At 37.9% G+C, this 17,820-nt stretch overlaps 2 protein-coding genes across 2 annotated transcripts; both read left to right on the forward strand.

Annotated features, from left to right (window-relative positions):
* The first annotated feature begins 1,945 nt into the window (after positions 1–1,945).
* Positions 1,946–6,946, forward strand: ska1 (spindle and kinetochore associated complex subunit 1). Its single transcript, XM_053475944.1, has 7 exons — positions 1,946–2,063; positions 3,784–3,878; positions 3,961–4,085; positions 4,301–4,401; positions 5,566–5,706; positions 5,914–6,083; positions 6,729–6,946. Exons 2-7 carry the CDS (start codon positions 3,791–3,793, stop codon positions 6,875–6,877), a joined length of 774 nt encoding a protein of 257 aa, XP_053331919.1. The 5' UTR covers positions 1,946–2,063; positions 3,784–3,790; the 3' UTR covers positions 6,878–6,946.
* A 1,469-nt stretch (positions 6,947–8,415) lies between these two features.
* On the forward strand, positions 8,416–17,520 carry slc2a11l (solute carrier family 2 member 11, like). The gene is made up of 12 exons (XM_053475923.1): positions 8,416–8,482; positions 8,572–8,670; positions 9,202–9,362; positions 11,749–11,873; positions 13,397–13,526; positions 13,655–13,803; positions 13,908–14,098; positions 14,241–14,351; positions 14,740–14,841; positions 15,402–15,477; positions 15,674–15,801; positions 16,939–17,520. Exons 1-12 carry the CDS (start codon positions 8,459–8,461, stop codon positions 17,137–17,139), a joined length of 1,497 nt encoding a protein of 498 aa, XP_053331898.1. The 5' UTR covers positions 8,416–8,458; the 3' UTR covers positions 17,140–17,520.
* The last annotated feature ends 300 nt before the right edge of the window (positions 17,521–17,820 follow it).

Raw genomic sequence — 17,820 nt, forward strand, 5'->3', positions numbered from 1 at the left:
TATACTGTTATTAATCTTCATCATCATCGTCATGAGCTTGGAATCTGAAAGAGACAATCATTATGTAATTAAAAACCTGTTTAGAGTGGGTTATGCCAAAAGTATTTTAACATACGCATGAACCGTATGCTATTCTTTCAGCAGCTCCTGTTGAGGAGTCGCCACAGTGCCACAGTGCAACTGCACAACAACTTGGCACAGGTTTTTTTTTTATGCCAAATGCCCTTCCTGGCGCACCTTTCCCATTTTATCCAGGCTTGGGACCAGGCTTGGGACTGGAACTGCATCTGGCTGGGGTTTTTGCATTGGCTCGGAAATTTATATACTATCTAAATTTAATTCGTACATCGCCACTATAGGTGAATTTCAATAAATGTAAATATCATTGAAAAGTTTATTTATTTCATTAATTCACTTAAAAAACTGAAACTCACAGTATGCATACGGTAGATTCCTTACACACTGACTGATATATTTCAAGTGTTTATTTCTTTTAATTTTTATGATTTATGGCTTACCGCAAAAAAAAAAAACCCCACAAATCTCAAAAATTAGAACACTGTGAAAAAGTTTAATATTGTAGGCTCATGGTGTCACTCTAATCAGCTAATTAACTGAAAACACCTTATGTTTTTTATTGGTCTCTAAATGGTCTCTCAGTAGATGTCCTTGGGAAATCCTTCGCAATTATGGAAAAGACTTGATTGTGAACTGGCTGACTTGACAGTTGTCCAGAAGACATCATTGACACGCTGCACATAGGGGGTGGTAGAAAAAGGTGGATAAGCAACAGGAATAACCACAGCCTAGAGGGAATCATGAAATTAAGCCCACTGAAGAATTTTGGGAAGACTTACAAGGAGTGGACTGCAGCTGGAGTAAGTGCTTCAAGAGCCACCACAGATGCATCCAGGACATGGGCTACAACCTTTGCATTTCTTATGTAAAGCCGCTTTTGAACCAGAGACATCAAACACACCTTTGCTGGGCTAAGAATAAAAAGGACTAGACAGTTGCTCAGTGAGCCAAAGTTCTCTTTTCAGATGAAAGTAAAATTTTCATTTCATTTGGAAAGCGAGGTCACAGAGTCTGGAGGAAGGGAAGAGAGGCACAGAATCCAAGTTGCTTGAGGTCCAGTGTAAAGTTTGCACGGTCATTGGTGGTTTGGGGAGCGATGTCATCTGCTGGTGTTGTTCCACTGTGTTTTATCAGGTTCAAGGTCAGCACAGGCATCTACCAGGACGTTTTATAGCACTTCATGCTTTCCTCTGATAACCAGATTTATGGAGATGCTAATTTCATTTTCCAGCAGGATTTGCCATCTGCCCAATGTACTAATATCTGGTTTAAGGGCCATGTTATCCCTGTGCTTGATTGGCCAGCAAACTAACCAAACATTTTTAACCAGGGAGCCACAACCCAGTACTGAGTGCTGTATATGTTCTTACTTTTTTAGTAGTCCAACATTTCTATTCTAAATCTTTTTAAAATTAGCCTTAAGTAATATTCTCAATTCTGAGATTTTCTTAGCTGTAAGCCATAAACATCGAGAAAAAAAAGAAAAGAAATAAACATATAGATTTATATTTAAGAGTTCCACTTTGAATTAAATTACATTTCTGAAATAAATCAACTTTGGGATGTACCTGTGTGTGTGTGTGTGTATAATTTACACAAGTGCTTGCTATACAATGTGGCGAATGTGTCACACTCGATCACGAGTGCAAAGGTTAACTTTAATCATTTAATCATAATTGTTGTTTTAACTACGACTGTATTTTAGCAGGATAAAGATGTTAGATACTAAAGTATAATATCTTATTTATATTTTATCATTATTATCACGACTATATAAAACGATTTCTGTGAAAGGAGAACTCGTTGACTCAGTGTAGCGAAAGTGCTTTACCCGATCACGAGATATTTCCTAGTGAGAATTATTTGAACGTTGGCGCGCGCTGAATGCCTGAAACAAGGGTTAGGAGAGATGATATATTTTTTATAAAAATAATAGTAATTGAAAAAACTAAGAGGTTTTGTGTCCAGGAGCAGTCGTTTTAAACGTAAGTGATGTTTGTGGTTTTAATTATAACGATGATTTTACATTGTTTCTCGTCAGTCATGACAACGCAGCGCTCGAGCAATAACGTATCGTTATGCTGTGAGATATAAAGTCATTTTCCTGTTAAATTAACATAAAAAATTTATAAAGTTGACTTTTTTTTTTTTTAAATTAAAAACAATAAATGAGTGAATACTTATCAGTTACCATAACAAATGGTTGACCTATAGACTGCGCTACGTTTTATGGAAATTTTTTAAACCCGGAAGTCATTTTTATTTTACTAAATACTTTTTTGTACACTCTGGATGCGGTGCCAATCCTTCACAGTGCACACACACACACACAGACAGACTCGTTCACACACTACGGGAACAATTTGAGAACAGCAATTAGACTAATCTGCATGTCTTTGGGACTGTGGAAAGAAACTGGAGTACCCAGAGGAAACCCAACAAGCAGAACACGTAGAACTCCTACATATTTACTGCATTCTTTTTTTTCTTTCTGTTTTCTTTTGTAGTTTTTAAACAGATTTTTATACAGCCGGATGATTTTTTTTTTTTTAGTGGAAGGTATAGTAAAATTAAATGAAACCATTTCAGACATATTTACCCCAATAGTATAAAGTCTTTCAGGTTTTTTTTTTATAAAATAAATCATAAAAAGCCATTTTTGGACTTGAAAGAGTCAACTCTTATTGTTTAAATTGATCTGAATCATTGAGAAGAATCTGGATTCTTATTAGCAATCTGAGGCACCCAGTCAAAATTTGGCAATTTGTCAGGTCTACTTGGGAAAGAAATGACCTTTTAAAATTCAAAACTAAAATAAAATAAAAAAAACTGCCATCCAATGTCATGCAATACCATGTGTTGTTTTAAATCATTAATTGTTACTAATATATATATATATATATATATATAATTATACATTTTTTACTTTTTTTCTAAAATAATGATCTATTATTTATCGAATTCCCAATAATGTTGTTGGTCTTTCGGCTGTTCCCGGCAAGTGGTCGCCACAGCAGGCCAACCGATCCGCATGCAAGCTTCAAATTAAAATAAAAATTTTATTTGTCACATACACAGTCATACACAGTACGATATGCAGTGAAATGCTTGTACGACCGCCGGTGACCTTAAAAAGAAAATAAAAACTATATATAAGGAATAAATATTAATAAAAAGAAATGAAATACAAAAGAAAATAAATGTAACTAGTAAAATAAACAAACTGTACAAATAAGGGCATAATAAAAATATTACGAAATATAGAAATATAGAGGGGAATATATATATATATATATATATATATATACATACATACTGTACATACATTTATTTTAAAACGTTTTAAAGTGGCATTAAAATGTTTTAAAGTGGCAAAGTGTCATGTGCAATGGCAGATGTATAAACATGCAAAGTGACACAGGTATTACACCGGATGCCCTTCTTGATGCAACCCTCTCATTTTATCTGGGCTTGGGATCGGCATCGCCCACACTGTCCACACTTCCCAAATCTTTGTTTTTTTTTGAGGTGTTAAACCATCCTCCCTATAGTCTTGATCTCGCTCTATCGGACTTTCACCTGTTAGGTTTTCTGAAAGCAGCCCTACGAGGACGATTCGTATTCCTAATTTAATAAAAGGATCTTATTAGTTTAATGTGTACAAAACTCAAAAGTTACAGCTGTTTGTATTTTGTTTTATTTCAGAAAAAAAATGAATCACTGTGAGCTGGAAGAGGTAACAAAACACATCAACGACAAACTTTCACTCGTTAAGAGGCTTTTAGACCTGCGAGCAGTAGGTATGCCTCAACATGCTACTTATTTATTGGACATCACAATTTGTTTTAATGGTGGACTAAATTATTTTTATTATTTTCTTAGCAAAAGATCCAGATAAACGGGCGTACCTGCTCAAAATTGAGCAGGATGTCAATGCCATAAACGGTCTCCTCGACCGGTTTGAGAGATGTGTCATTCAGCAGAGGGACCTGCTAAATCATTTGCAGGTCACCCTTTACATCTTAATGTAGTGAATTAAATTTTAAACATAACACATACATAAGTCTTGTGTCTGTATAATGTTAAGTGAATAAAAATAATTTATAAGAGACTGAACAAAACTGAGCCGTGCATTTATATATTATTTATTATCAACTAATCCTTTTTTTCATACTGTAAATGTGAACTCTATACCAGGCCTTCATTATCTTCTCTACTGCAGGACCTGGACATGTTCTTCCAGGAGGATGAGCAGAATGCACAGCACCTATTGGAGAACATCCCACCACACATGCCTCGCAAAGGAGGGCAGCTGACAGCTCAGTAAGCTCACATGCTTTATAATGGGAAGCTTTGCATACCAAAGCAATACCAATTAAAAGATTGGACACACCTTCTAATTAAATGTGTTTTGTTTAGTGGTTTATTTTCAAAATGCTAAAACAATACCAGAGATTTCAAAATTGTAAATGTAAATAACACATATGGAAATGGGAAATTATGTAAAATTTCCTGCGAGTATAGTAGTGTCAATTTATCAATCACCATGATGAAACTGGCTTTCATGAAGACAAAAAGCAAGACTAAAAAATTTACCTCTGCTACAGAGGAGAAGTTCATTTAGAGTTACCAGCATCAGAAATCACCAATTTACAAACATTACCTCAGATTAGAGCCGTTATGAAGGATTTACAGAGCATAAGTAGCAGATACATCTCAATGTCAACTGTTCAAAGAAGATTATTGTATATTTTGGAATGTTTTAAAATCTCCAGCAGTATCTTACAGTGTAGAAAAAAAATAAACATCAGGAAAAACACCAAGGAAGCAAACGTTTGACTGGTAGTGTACTCCTGTAATCACAGAGGACTCTGCTACAAACTATACCCGATTCATGCTAAACTGTCATGAACTGTCTACAAACTAACACAGTTGGCTATAATTTACCTACAAAGTATCTAGAACACCTCACATTGCAATGATTTGTCAGCGGTTGTCTTGTTTTGAATACCTGTGACTACAGAAGCTATGTAACTTCTGTAATAAACATCATCATACGCAGTGTTGTATCTATCAGAGCATATTATTATTTCATAGAGGCTTGGATTTAGCTATTTTATCGGATTTGCTCCACACCTCGTCTGAGAAGCTTTTACAAGTCCTTCAGTAAAAGAGCTCAAAGCCGTCCACATAAACAAGAATTTCTGAAATTTCTATGATTCATAGCGAAGAGGCACAAACCACCTGTGGATCTCTATGGACCAATTTATAGTACCTTAGATCAGAGTCTTTATGAAGTTTTTATAGAGGGTGAGTAGCAATTTTGGATGCTTTAAGCATTGTTTTACAATGCAAAAAAAAATAAAAATCAGGTGTGTCCACATCTCGACTGATAGGTCTGCTTGAGTACATACATTTGTCCATATAGTGTACAATAGCATTAGATGGAATAGCCTAATTGTTTTCCTTTTTTTTCTTTCTCCACAGAGGAGGACAGACAGAGGTGCCGAGCAAGCAGTCAGAAGTGAATTCAGCCCCACAGGAACAAGAACAACCCAGGAAGCCGTCACGGAGCCAGATTAAAGAGATGGAGTTTATCACAGTGCAGGAGTTTGACAACATCCCACAGTGAGTCTCACACAAGCATCTAAACCCACGCTTATCCAAACAGCACTGACTGTCAATACATTTAAAAAGTTCTCTGAAGTTTATTGCATGGTGACTTGTAAGGTACAAGCATTAAATCATTACTGGCATGTTGTAAAATTTAATTTGTACTTTAACATATTTGATTTCTTAAAAGTTTAAGTGACACTTTTGTTATTCTCATGACAGGTACATGAAGGGACGTGTAACATATGACCAGCTGAATACTGCTGTAAAAAGCATCAACACAGCCGTCACTGGGAAATATAAAATCCTCCAGCAGCCAGTCAAGAGCCTGAGTAACGCAGCACGTAAACTTCATCAGCGATTCAAAGACCAGGAGACCAAAGACACTAAAGGTACCATTAATGCAATCCTAAATGTGACTTCCATAGAACCTAGTGAATGTTTGTTATATAACACTAATACCGGTTGTGCTGTGTCGCTTTGGGGTCAGGGGTCAGCCTGGTCTGTTTGATTACCATGCCTTTTCATTCCCTGTGAATTAGAAAGTGTAGCTGCGTGAAAAGGGCGTAATTGATCTCATAACGAAGGTCATTAATCCCACTTGATGCCTTAACAAGCTCTAAATGGTGAAGTATCATGCCTTGTTTACTGTTTTCCTTTTATTTTTCCCCCCTTAGCCACTCTCTCAAGGTGATTCTGTGGTATAAACCTCTAAAAAAATGTAAATGGTCATTGATGAGACAAAAATGCACGAATCAACAAAATGTAACGTTCGACTTAGACAATGGATTGGTGTTCACTGTCTCACACAAATTCACCATTAATATGAAAACAATATCGGACTAGAACAAATGCATTAATATTACAATATAATGTATTGTGCATTGCAGTTGAACTACTGTTGAGGCTGTGTGTGTTTGTGTGTGTGTGTGGTCACTTACAGACTATCTGACTGACGCATTAGATTTGGCTATTCATAAAGATCTGTTTTCCACACTGAATTGTTTTTGCTGTCTCTTTGCGTTTGCCTCCATCAGGTCAGTTCTTTGTGGTGGAGGAAGACCTGCGTGACCTGGCTCAGCTGAAGGTGGATAAGCGCTTTGTGGGTATGTTGAACATGCTGAGACATTGCCAAAGACTAAAGGAGCTGAGAGGAGGCGGGCTGACTCGCTACATGCTGCTGTGAGCCTCTGGACATGCAAGGACACCAGAATCCACACACATGCAGAAAGAAGTGCTGCTTAAACACATGCTGGTGTTCAAGAGTTTTCCCAATGCTCATCAGATGGCATCCCCTGAGCAACATATGAACTTCCACTAATCTTTTGAAATATCACTTTTTAGCTGCAGTCTAAAGATCTAACTGCAGTCAAAGTGCATTATTTCAACATGCTTTGTCACATTTTAATGTACATTCATAATTATGTAAATAAATTTCCTAAATAAGCTCACAAATTGCTTTGATTGGTTATTAGTGGTGGTGTAATCAACAGGGGAAGAGATCATCCTGGAACTGTAGATTGTGGTAGATTTTTTGAAAACTGTAAACCATTACAGGAATGCGACCTAGAACAAAACCCTGAACTAGTTTTCAGCGTCATGTCGTGTCCCATATTTATGTTATTGACTCTAGTCTCTCTTTTGAATCACACCAAGATCTTTTGAGTTATTTTATAATTTGGGCTGGGGTGGAAGGTAAATAAGTACTTTTACTTTGGGACTGTACTTAAGTACAACTTTTCAAATACAGTGTACAGCGCTAGTCAAAAGTTCAATGTATTTTGTTTAGTGATTAATTTTCTACATTGTAGAATAATACAGGAGATTTATGAAATAACACAAATAGACTAACAACAGCCAGGTGTTAGTTTAAGACATGAAGGTCATCTGTCTTGCAAAAACTGTATTGTCAAGTACTTTTGCAAAAGCCATCAAGCACCATGATGAAACTGGTTCTCATAAAGACCTTCCTATAAAAAGCAAGACCAAAACTCACCTCTGCTGCAGATCTATCCGTACAGCTTTAAACGAAGACTCAAGGCGTATTTGTTTCTTAAGTACTTGGATACTTAAGTAAATTTGAAGGTGAGTACTTTTCTACTTTTTCTCAAATAGAAATGTACCATGAATTGAGGACTTCTACCCGGGGTATCACCACTTTTACTCAAGTACTGTACAAGTTTCGTGTTCTTTGTCCTACTCTGAGTTTGGGGTATATTTAACATAAGGACAACGGCACAAACGTAATGTTTCACATTTCTTGCGTAATATATCTACTAGTTGCAAAGCTTAAACATTAACATTTTTTCACTACTCGGTTTTTAAACTATGTTCCTGACAGAACTTTGTCCTACAAATTAAAAATGTCTTTTAATGCCAAGTGACCAGCACCAAATGATGTCATTTTGGATTATGAATAATGAACATTGGATTGTAACTGGTCCTGGTGCTGCAAGGGATGAAAATCGGCTCTTAGTTATTGATTGGATGGTTGGCAGTTCAAGTCCCTGTTAAGCAAGGCCCTTACCTATCTGCCCCAGGGGTGTTTTATAAAAGCTGACTCCAGCCTCCTTACAAAGCTGGAATATAGGAGAAATTGTGCAGTAACGTATATGTGAAAAAATGAAGGCTTAACTAACTTCAGTAGTTACATTGCAACAAGCTCAGTTAGACATTTACAGTTTTGCTGTGTCAGAATGATCTCACTCTTGATTTACAAGACCAAACCAGATGTTTCAAGAGTCTAGTGGGAGAACTACACAGTGCAATGACGAATGTCGTAACATTGCTGGTAAGTTGGTTTTTGCCAGGGTTTCCATGCACAATTTTCTCTAAATGTGAATTCTGTATCCTCAGGTGTGGTTTGTTGTTTGTTCTCAGGTTGCGAACCCTGTGCTTGTTGCAGTCATTCTGGCTACAGGTATTGGGGGGACGTTTCAATACGGCTTCCACATTTCTGTCCTGACCAGTCCATCAGCTGTAAGTCAGATTTTTTGGCTTTTTCTTATTAAAAACATACAGTATTTAATGGATTTACTTAATTCATGTACACATAAAATTTTTTCGTATTTTCCCTGCTCGGTGCTTAAAATACTTTCGTTTACTAAAATACTAATCGTTTAAGTTTTATTTTTTAATGTTTTAATATAACCTGACTGTTCTGTGCTCATCTGGGGGTCAGGTCTCTCGATCCACATAACTGTCCATTAAAGTTGCAATTTGTAATGTTTAAGCATGTATTAGGACCTATAAAAATGACACAAATTGAATTAGATCGTTAAAAAGACTTCTGCTCGTATCTGAACAGCTCTTTTATCTAAAGTGCAACAGACATACAGTAGCATAAGTAGTTTTGATGTAAGTAAATCGTTTACATTGCAGTTTCTATTACTTAGGCAGCAGAGGGCGCTAAACATTACAATCTGCCTCTTTAAGTTTGTGTACGAGGCACAAAGTGATTGTAGTTCAGCATTTGGCTGCTGTAATAAATCATTCTGTTTTTGTTGTCAGTACATTAAAGAGCTGGTGAACAGCACATGCGTGCAGAGATATGGCGTCTCTCCGGAGGAGTGGCAGCTCTCGCTTATCTGGTCCTTTATCGTCTCTCTGTACTGCATCGGGGGGCTGTTAGGCTCTTTGTGTGCCAGCTGCTTTGCCATAACCTACGGCAGGTATAAAAATATCATGTTCTAAGAAGTGAATGTTTACAAGTTTACAATCTTTTTTGGCAAACAAAGATGTGAGATGACATCTAGAGCACACAATGATGAACACAATAGAGAGATAAAGGTTACTTTAGGATAAAACAATTATCATGTGGCCCACTAATGTTTCAGCAACTACTAGAGTAATTTAACTAATGTACCTAACATGTTTGACATTTTTTAATGACGATTTAAAGATACTGACATAATGCGATCATGACAATTTAATTCGTTCAGAATATTTAGAATTTTGAAATTTAAATTAAGAAAGATTATTGCTAAAAAGCCTGCTTTATCTGAATTTTAGGCAAAAGACTAACAAAATGTTAGTCCTTTCTTACAAAATGTATTTCTGTCAGTAAATAAGAAAGCTTAATTTATATATTATACAATACTGATTATTCCACCCAGATTAAATACATGTGTTCACCAGATTTAAATCGAAAGTTATACTGATGATTATTTAGACATGCTTTTTGTACACTGCTAAACTAATGGCTTTAACAACAGCTGAAGAAACTAAAGAAACATCAGACACCAAACTGCGTTCAGACTAACTGTCATTTTTAGCTGAGCTACTCGCATAATGTCATGGGAATTGAAGAGTGATGGTAATAGGGGGGTTTATGATTGAAATACCATTCCTGGAGCAGCATTTTAATCAGAGGCAGCACTATATATCCGAATGAATCATGACCATTGCAGCCACTTTTTCCCCCTCTAGCAGATAATACATGTGGAAGATATATTGTCAGTATAAATCTAGAAGTTCAGAGCTGGTGTGTGTGTGTGTGTGCGGTAGACACTGATACAGGTACAGACACCTTACATAATGTGTGAGAGGACAGCCGAGTAATAATTCATCAGACGTGTTAATCTGTGCACTTGGATGTGGCCTATGTGTGTATCTTGGCAGCACACTGCTGAGCAGAGAGGAGATGACTAGGCAACTGATTGACTCAGGAGAGACACAGTGGTGTTATGGACGAGCAAAATAAAACGTTTACCAGGTGCTGATTTCTCCATCTTGACCAGAATGTGCTAGATTTGTCTGGTTGAGGATTGGGGTTGTTATGGTGTCCTGGTTTTCAGAGTTTGACACGATGTGTGATCTGATACAGATTAGAATACAGAGTAAAATGTTTTATGGAAGAGTTGTTCTACTACGAAGGACATCATGAGACCATTCTACAGTATGAAATTTTACCGGGATCTGTAGTACCATGATATTTTTGCACTTGCATGGTACTAATTTGCTGATACAGTACTGTATGTGTTTCACACTATCATACTTGGTTCTACCATTTACTGAAGTAAAGTTCTTGTTTATGCACCATATGTTATACAGATTTATATAGTATGGTACCACTGTATGTATGGAACATATAAAATACCATAGGGGTTCAGAATCAGGTTTAATTTGCAGAGTACTGTATGTTGGATTTAGAATTTCACTGCATATCGTACTGTGTATGACTGTGGATGCGACAAATAAAATATGAATTTGAAAATTTAAATTTGGATTCCGGTTGTGGTATGTCTAGATTCTTACTATTACATACAACAATATGGTACTGCCTGTACTATACCATGTATGTAACACAATGTGTACAAACATACTATATTAAATACCAGCTGAATTTTGGTAGCAGTTGTGGTACCCAATAAGTACAGTGACTTGGTATTTTGGTACACACCATAGCACTACCATGATTTCCAATGATGTACCAAAGTAAAATAAACTTCTGTGGTGTCTACCATGGTACTGTCTGAAGTATCGGGGTAATACTACTAGTATATTACCCGAATGAGGATAGGGGTCCTGTTGAGTCTGGTTCCTCCCAAGGTTTCTTCCTATTGCCATCTCAGGGAGTTTTTCCTTGCCACCATCACCGACACCGTTGGCTTGCTCATCAGGGACAATCTCATTATGATCTAAACTATACTGTGTCGAAGTCTGTAAAATGTCTTGGGAGTATTGTCATATTTTCAGGCTTGGTTATCATGACAGCGTGGAAATTTCAAACTCTACTATGCTTACTGCATATCCACACTAAATCAGTTTCTTCTATTAACACATATAAATATTCTTCATTCCAACCTCAGACTAGGGCAAAATCCAAAGAAAAACACCCTCTTAGCTTGAAATTCCTACTTGGCTCTGGCATACTGAGAAAACTTTTTCCTGACTATATGCTATGCTTATAAACCTAAGGAATATCAAAAACCTCCATAATTGTGTTTTGATCTTGCATAACACTACAACCATGCAGCCCAGGATCTAACTTTACATTTTTGCTTGTATTGTTTAAGGGGGTATAATCAGATTCTCCTTCTTTTGCTCTTTAATCAGGAAGAGATGCCTCATGCTGAACAACATGGTGGCCATCTGCGGAGCAGTGTTCATGGTGCTGAGCAAAACGGCACACTCGTTCGAGATGATCATGGCTGGACGCCTCATCTACGGCATCAACTCAGGTCCACTGATTCTGCAAAAATAAATCAACAATCCAATAATCACTTAGTACATAGAACATAGTAGAACTAATATCACAGTATATCATTATTTTACGTTGTTCTTCCTTTTGGGAGATTTCTAACACAGATCTTCTAGACAGGTCCTTATTAAAAAAGACGAGTTTCTGGTTGTGCATAGAGAATAGTTTTAAGAAATAAGGTGAACAGAAATGTCTTAGAATGGGAAAATTATTACACGATTCGACATTTAGCATTTTACATACAATACTGGATCTAAATGGTGTTCATGAATAAACCAATAAGTTGGGAAAAAAGTAATTACTGTACACAGCTTGATAACTTAATATACAGTACTGTGCAAAAGTCTTAAGCCACCCTTCATTTCTTCATATGAAATTTAATGAAAGTATGTAGATAAAATGGGAGGAAGAAATGGAAACAAATGTTTTACTGCGACAGGCTGCACAGTGCCTTCATGTAACAACCACAGCAGCAATCTTTTTTCCCCTCTTGTCTGTTCCAACCTCTAAGCATCACCAGTACACTAATTACCGGCCTGATCATCTGTCATCATCTGCACCTGTTGGATGTTTCTTTATGCTTGAATGATTCATAGGTCAAGGTACAAAAAACTTTCCTCTGAAACTGCTCAGGTACAGAAACTGGACTGAAAATGAGATGCAAAATATGAAGAAATTCAAGGATCGAGACTTTTGCATAGAACTATATACAGTCAAGCTTTGGATTGAAAGCAGAAATCGTTTCGGAAGCGTGCTTGTAACCCAAAGCACTCGTATATAAAAGCGAATTTCCTCCGTAAGAAATAATAGAAACTCATATGATTTGTTCCTCAGCCCAATAATATTCATGGAAAAATTTTCAATGCAAAAAATATAGTAGAAATAAAACAAATTAACCTGCACCTTTCCTTTCGAACTTTTTTTTTTCCATGAGGGCCGTTGTTGCAGTACAGTTACAGTAAACAGTATACGCTTAGACAGATGTTATACTGTATGAGTAGTGTAAGTATATATATCAAGACCTCACTCGTTTATCAAATTAAAATGTATTTTAAAAACTCTGCTTGCCTTTTAAATACCAGCAGACCAAGTTACTCGCAATGCAAGGCTTTACTGTATTAGAGACAAGATTTTGTAAAGCCAACCCAGGACAAAGTCATAAATAAAGACAAATAAGCTTAGCTATTCATCTAAAAGTAATGGGATTCAATCTTATTTTATTTTCAATGGAAGATACTGTGTGTGTGTTTGTGTGTTTATGGTAGAGAAAATGCTGCAATGGCTAGAGGGGTGCTCTTTTACTATTTAGTCACCATTTAGTTGTTTTTAGCTCTAAAGCTTTGACTTTTTTTGTCAATGTGATTTGATTGAACTTGGTACACACACACACACACACAAGTATTCATAAAATGGTGAGAGGTTTTACAAATCGGGCAGGAAATCACTTGCATACAACTTTACTCACTTAATTGTGTAGTGTGTGTTTGTGTGTGTGTGTTTCAGGTGTAGCTCTGACAGTTCACATCATGTATGTAATGGACTGCGCACCCAAATGTTTGCGAGGGCTGGTCGGTGCTTCTGTGGGCAGCTTCGTCTCGCTAGGGAAGTTTTTCGGCCAGCTGCTCGGCATCAGGTAAGTCAGGTGATGTCATCTGTTTTTGTACTTACATCAAAGTAGTGTCATATCAGGTTTCGAGTTAATGCTTGCCCTATGTCATTGTGTGTGTCTGTGTGTGTGTGTGTGTGTGTGTGTGTGTGTAGTGAAATATTGGGAACAGAAGCTTTGTGGCCCTTTTTGTTGGCCTTTAGTGCCTTGACGGGACTTACACAACTTGTCTCTCTGTACTTCCTGCCCGAGTCTCCACGCTTCCTGCTCTTAGACAGGGGAGACAAATCTGCCTGCGAGAAAGGTGAGACACACACACACACACACACACACAATTTCATCACGGTGTGGTGAGGCAATTCCGAGTTTGTTCAAAATGTACCTGTGTGTGTGTGTGTGTGTGTGTAGCTCTAAAGCAGCTGCGAGGTTCTCATGCTGACTACAGATCAGAGATGGAGGAGATGCTGAAGGAGCACGTGGCCATGCAGGGAGTGAGGAACCACAGCGTGTTGGAGCTCCTGCTAACCCGCTCCGTCCGGTGGCAGCTACTCACCACCATCATCGCCTTCATCACACTGCAGCTGTGTGGCATCAACGCCGTGAGTCCTACACACACACACACACACACACACACACACACACACACAGCCATAATGACCTTGCTACTTGCAATCAGTTACAATTTCATCTGTTCAGTGATTGGAGTTACGTGTAAGTCCAGGAGGCGCTGTGTTTCTACAGGTTTATCTCTATGCAAATGATGTGTTCAGTGCAGCAGGAATCCCAGCGCACAACCTACGCTATGTGACTTTTGGGACGGGATTGTGCGAATTCTGCACTACAGTCGCTTTCGTAAGCCTTCAAGCTCAGACACACACACACACACACACACACACACACACACAAGTGTGATTAGATGTAACATAAAGGTAGAATTACAAAATAAAACGCTGCAGTGTGTTTCATTAATCATTAATGTGATGTAAAGCATGTTAACACACACTATATATATTACATCTATATTATATATATATATATATTACAGTATATATATATAGGAAGATGTAATGTGTGCATCCAGATGTGTCACATCACCATGAAGTGTGTTAAGCTTCTGAATGAAAGAGACAAGTAAGTCATCAAGGAGTAGGGTTTATTTTCATTCTCCAGTTTATGGGAGAAGGAAATGTAATTGAAATGAATGTTGAAATGGACTTTGGAATGTGTGAATGTGTTTTAGGGGTTTGTGGTTGAGCGCACAGGGAAGAAGGTACTAGTGATTCGGAGTTATGCGGGCATGTCTGTTGCACTGCTCCTCCTCACACTCACACTGTACCTGCAGGTCAGTTCCACCCTCCTCTCCCCTCCTCTCTTTTCATCTGCCCTACCTCTCCTCTCTTCCCCTCTCCCCTCCTCTCTTCCCCTCTCTTCTCCTGTCCTTTCTTCTATTTCCCTCTCCCCTCTTTTCCTCTCCCCTCCTCTTTCCTCCTCTCTTCTCCTCTCCTTTCCTCTCCTCTCCTCTCCCCTTGCCTCTTCTCCTTTCCTCTCCTCTCCTCACTTTTCTTCTCCTCCCCTCTCCCCTCTCCTCTTCTTTCCTTTCCCCTCCTCTCCCTCTTCTCCTCTCCCCTCCTCTCTTGCCCTCTCCTCTCCCCTCCTCTCTTCCCCTCTCCTCTCCCCTCCTCTCCTCTCCTCTCCTCTCTTCTCCTCTCCCCTCCTCTCTTGCCCTCTCCTCTCCCCTCCTCTCTTCCCCTCTCCTCTCCCCTACTCTCCTCTCCTCTCCTCTCCCCTCCCCTCGCCTCTTCTCCTCTCCTCTCCTTTCCTCTCTTTGCTTCTCCTCTCCCCTTTTCTCCTCTCCTCTCCTCTATTAAATGAAATGATCACTCTGTCACTCTAATGTCGAAGGTATACGTGTCCTGGATGCCGTACTGCAGCATGGTGCTGATCTTCGCCTACATCATCTCCTTCTGTAGCGGACCAGGTGTGCACTAAGTGCAATTACACGACCATAAGTGTGTAATGTACATGCAGTTGTGGCCCTCGGTGGCTCTAGTACATCATATAGATATTACTAGTGCACTACATGTACAGCGAGCATTCTACGCACATTTTAAATTTGAATCATAGCTTGTGTGTTTTTCTGGCATTTCACTTTTGAACATCTCTGTGTGAAACAGCCTGTGTGACTCCATCCATACCTGGTGAGCTTTTCACCCAGTCCTTTCAATCAGCAGCTTATACCGTGGGCTGCACTCTGAACTGGATGGGACTGTTCTTCGTGGGGATGGTGTTTCCTCTCATAGTGGTGAGTTTTCTTTTGCACCTGATGTCACGACCCCTGTCCATCACAGTCCAGGCCACTTTTGGACTGCAAAATGGACAGTCCTTATTCAGATGCCAGTGCCAAAACATTTAAAACCAGTCATGGAAGCAAGAAAACAACTCTGAAAATGTCTCCCTAATAATTACTTCCAAGTCGTTCCACATCACCTCTGAACCGCCTGTGTTTAGTTTCTAACACAATTTAAAACGCTAACTAGCTTGTAGCACAAAGCTGAATCTCAAACGTCTCTTTAACCTCTGATCAAGGGCACTACTTTGTGTGTGAAACAATGGATAGGCCCCACTGCGCCGCACTAGCATTCCATTTTATGTTATTTGGAATTCAACCATAAACCAGTTAGTTAGCTATTATTAAAAAAAAATGCTTGAAATGTCAGCAATAGTTAACACAAACATAATTTTATGAAGTGTAAAGCACAATGTATTTCATCATCAAATCATTGAATATTCCAGCATTGTCTCATTTGTAACAGTAGCACTGAATGAGCTAACGCTAACTATAGCAAACCACCAAATCCAGGAGGATCACAAACGTGTACACTGTCTAAACACAATCAAGTTACCATACTCACATTATGATAACAAATTAAACTTCTAAAAATTAATATCCATATTAGCTTTTTTCTCTTTTAAATAAGTTACAAAGTCCAAAACAACCTTCTGCATATGGTTAAGGCTCAGACAGATACAGTCTACTGTAAGGCTACTCTTAATGTGTGACAAAGCATCAGGTAATCCTGTACGTAATCATTATGTAATATATCAGGTTTTTTTATTATTACAGAATACACATCAAATGTAATTGCCAATGGAAAAACATACTTACCGAATGTTGGTTAATGATATTTCCAGCAACTGAAATCAAAAGGTCAAAAGAATTAAGGAAAGGAACAATTCAAACACTCCTCACTGGTCCTCGCAAAGATCTAGAATCAGTTTCAGAGCTCTGGAAGCTCAAAGTCTTTGACTTTGTTAATAGAAATGAAAGGGAATTGTTTCCTGCTTCTATGATTACGACACAAACAACTTTTGATAAACTGTGGGTTTTTTTATCGTTGTTACTTTATGTAATATATTTTTCCCTATTCTCCCACAACAGGAGCATTTAGACTATTTCTGCTTCCTCATCTTCTTCGCGTTCTGCTTTGGCACGGGTTTGTTCGTGTGGTATAACGTACCTGAAACGAGGAACAAATCCTTAATGGAAATCACTGCCGAGTTCGAGAGAATGCACGGCAAAGCAAGACACTCGGAGACCAAACTAAAAGCTTTGCAAGCTGGACAGTGCACGAGGCTCTAGATTCTTGAACTGATTTCACAAACTGTAAATGTGCATGTATGTAGGCAGTTTAGAAAGGCAATAAATAAAACATTATACATTTGCAGGCATTTTGAAAGGTTTTCGTTTAATCTATTAATTTCACTCTAGGAAAGTAAACAGGTTTTCGTTTAATCTATTCATTTTATTCTGGCTCCAGGAAAGCTAAACTACTTTCATGTTCTAGACATACAGTATGGTTTCTAGAATGTAATTGCTGCTAAAAGCTTAAGGAATTACTGTATTTCTTATTTTACTTTGCATCAAATTTGAAGATTTTTTTTACCTCTTTCCATGACATTTTACTTATTAAATGCTTAATTAAATGGAATTCACTTCAGTTGTATTTATATTGTGCTTTTAACCATGGGCATTGTCGCAAAATAGCTTTACAGAATAAAAAAATAATGGGTTGTTTAAAATTTATTATGAGTTAAAGTGTGAGGATATATGTACAGTATAAATCCTAATTATCAGATTGTCCCTGATGAACAAGCCAATGGCGACAGTGGCAAGGAAAAACTCCCTGAGATAAGACAATAGGAAGAAACCTTGAGAGAACCCAGACTCAACAGGGAGCCCATCCACATTTTCGTGATAACGGATAGTAGGAATTGATCTGAAGTCATACTGAATGTTACGAGACTGGAAGTACAGGATAAC

Source organism: Clarias gariepinus, chromosome 17, assembly GCF_024256425.1.
Source record: "Clarias gariepinus isolate MV-2021 ecotype Netherlands chromosome 17, CGAR_prim_01v2, whole genome shotgun sequence".
Classification (NCBI taxonomy): domain Eukaryota; kingdom Metazoa; phylum Chordata; class Actinopteri; order Siluriformes; family Clariidae; genus Clarias; species Clarias gariepinus.